Source organism: Sinocyclocheilus rhinocerous, unplaced genomic scaffold (genome assembly GCF_001515625.1).
Source record: "Sinocyclocheilus rhinocerous isolate Xijiao unplaced genomic scaffold, SAMN03320098_v1.1 scaffold642, whole genome shotgun sequence".
In the NCBI taxonomy this organism is placed as follows: Eukaryota; Metazoa; Chordata; class Actinopteri; order Cypriniformes; family Cyprinidae; genus Sinocyclocheilus; species Sinocyclocheilus rhinocerous.
This window is the reverse complement of record NW_015626390.1, coordinates 160,722-163,289: the sequence shown is the minus strand read 5'-3', so window position 1 is coordinate 163,289 and position 2,568 is coordinate 160,722. Positions and strand designations below refer to the sequence as shown.

Sequence of the window (2,568 nt, the reverse complement as noted above, 5' to 3'; positions counted from 1 at the left end):
AGAACAAAAGAAAATCATTCACTGATCTTGACTGAATATTTTTAATAACTTTAATTCATGTATATTTTATTTATGAAAAGAAAACTATGCAGTGTTTTTAAACTTTTAATTACAGTTTCTGTACCTGAAATTAGGTTCAGTTGTAATTATTTATGCTGTTGCTAATTGATTTGTTTGTTCCTATTTTATTACTGACTGTTTACTTGTCTTTAACACTTTAATATTTGAAATTTATATTAATCTAGTTGTTTTTGCTGTGGTATTTTTATTAAAAGCATAGGCAAAAGTTCCAAAAGTGTTCTGTGGGCTGTTGATTTTTGCTCATGTTATTCAGCTGCAACAGAATGCTTTGTAATAAGACACAGAACCCTAGTCTCTAACAGATCTAGAACACAATGAGTGGAGTTTCTTCACCTGGACAGGTTTTCTCTAGAGAGATCGGACTCGTAAGCCTGGCTCCGCAGAGGGCTGAAGTCCGAGTACTCGTCCTCAGCGGACGCTGGCCTGCACATCTGCCTCTGGTAGTACGTGTGGATGCTGTCCCGTGATGGATTATTCCCCTGCAGGGCAGCAGACAAGGTTTACAGTGCTGTCCGTTCCAAGCATGATTGATGTGAAGTGTAATTATAGCATTGGTGCTAATACTGATTCTGCATTCGATTCCATGAAGTCCATTGAGATTCGATGACACTTGTTATTTTAGTGTTATTTATATAGTATTATTACATGGCTCTCTGAAATGCTTGATTCTGACAGTATTTACTGTAAAAAGGAATCAGAGGACTTAAAATTATGTTGCAATGACAACCAGCTGGAAGTACATTATCCTTTACTTTTAGTACTTATTCATATTTTTAATTAGCTTTTTTTTTTTTTTTTTTCAGTTTTATTTAAAACTGTTTATTTGCTTTTGTCATTTGTATTATATTTTTTAAATATTTCCATTTACCTTTACATTTATTTTAGTCATTTGACTTATTACTCTAATTTATAACAGTAAGTTGCTAGTGCAACATATCTCATTTTAATAAGATACGTATTCTTTAGTAAGTTTTTCATCTAATATTTTACTTATTTTATTTTATTCTATTTCAGCTTCAACTGAATTACAAAAATTATTTGTTTCCCAAGTATGGATATATCTGAGATATATCTGAGAAGCTCATTTCAATTACATATTTTAAAGCTTGAAATGTATTGTGAAAAAGGTATATATTCATTGTAAAAATTATAGATTATATTTATTAATTTTATATCATATTTTATATATAGATTTATTCATATTTTACATTTTGCACGCCATTTCTAGACACTGGCATGTTAACAATATCTGCACTGTTAAATTATTGCATCATTACATAATGCAATAAAGTTTCTTAATTTTAAGTTGTTGCTAAAAGCTACAAAACAGTAATAAAATAGTTAAAATAAGTTAAAATACTAACAAAAAAATTTAAATAAAGACAACATAAATAGGGAAAAAAAACAAAGATCATGTGTCACATGCAGCCAATAACACATGATAAAATACAAATGCAGATGCAGGCCAATCAGCAGCACTCTGGAGTGATTTCTCGTGCCAGCACTACCTTCTTGACCTCATGAGTGAGCATGCAGCGCTCAATGCGCAGGACGGTGGAGATATCGATGTGCTCCTGGCAGATGGAGTTGAGCCAGGCAGTGAAACCGTCCAGCAGGGCCAGGAAAAGCACCCAGGAGAACTTCACGATGTTAAACACTCGCTTCAGGGTGTTATCTGGAGTGGAGAGATACAGTTGAGGTCAAAAGTTTACATCCCCCTTTCAGAATCAGCAAAATGTTAATTATTTTACCAAAATAAGAGGGATCATACAAAATGCATGTTATTGTTTATTTAGTACTGACCTGAATAAGATATTTCACATAAAATATGTTTACATATGTGACCCTGGAGCACAAAACCAGTCATAAGCGTAAATTTCTGGAAATTGAGATTGATACATCATCTGAAAGCTGAATAAATAAATTCATTCATTGAATAAAGATTTCCATTGATGTATGGTTTGTTAGGATAGGACAATATTTGGCCGAGATGCAGCTATTTGAAAATCTGGAATCTGAGGGTGCAAAAAAATCTAAATATTGAGAAAATCATCTTTAAAGTTGTCCAAATGAAGTTCTTAGCAATGCATATTACTAATCAAAAATGAAGTTTTTATATAGTTACGGTAGGAAATTTACAAAATATCTTCATGGAACATGATCTTTACTTAATAATATCCTAGTGATTTTTGGTATATAAGAAAAATCTGTAATTTTGATCCATACAATGTATTGTTGGCTATTGCTATAAATATACCTGTGCTACTTATGACTGCTTTTGTGCTCCAGGGTCACTTATAATGCACAAGAGAAAATAATAGTTGATTTTATAAAAATGATCCCGTTCAAACGTTTACATCCCCTTGATTCTTAATACTGTGTTGTTAGCTGAATGATCCACAGCTGTGTTTTTTGTTTAGTGATAGTTGTTCATGAGTCCCTTGTTTGTCCTGAACAGTTAAACTGCCTGCTGTTCTTCAGAAAAAT

General features: G+C 32.2%; 1 protein-coding gene across 1 annotated transcript in view; it reads right to left on the bottom strand.

Moving 5' to 3' along the window:
• LOC107713889 (piezo-type mechanosensitive ion channel component 2-like) overlaps positions 1–2,568 on the bottom strand; it is a 130,110-nt gene that overhangs the window by 17,703 nt on the left and 109,839 nt on the right. The window contains exons 33-34 of the mRNA XM_016519539.1: positions 1,590–1,756; positions 415–560 (exon numbers count right to left, since the gene is read on the bottom strand). Of these exons, the coding sequence (XP_016375025.1) occupies positions 415–560; positions 1,590–1,756 (313 nt within the window). The remainder of the gene's footprint in view (positions 1–414; positions 561–1,589; positions 1,757–2,568) is intronic.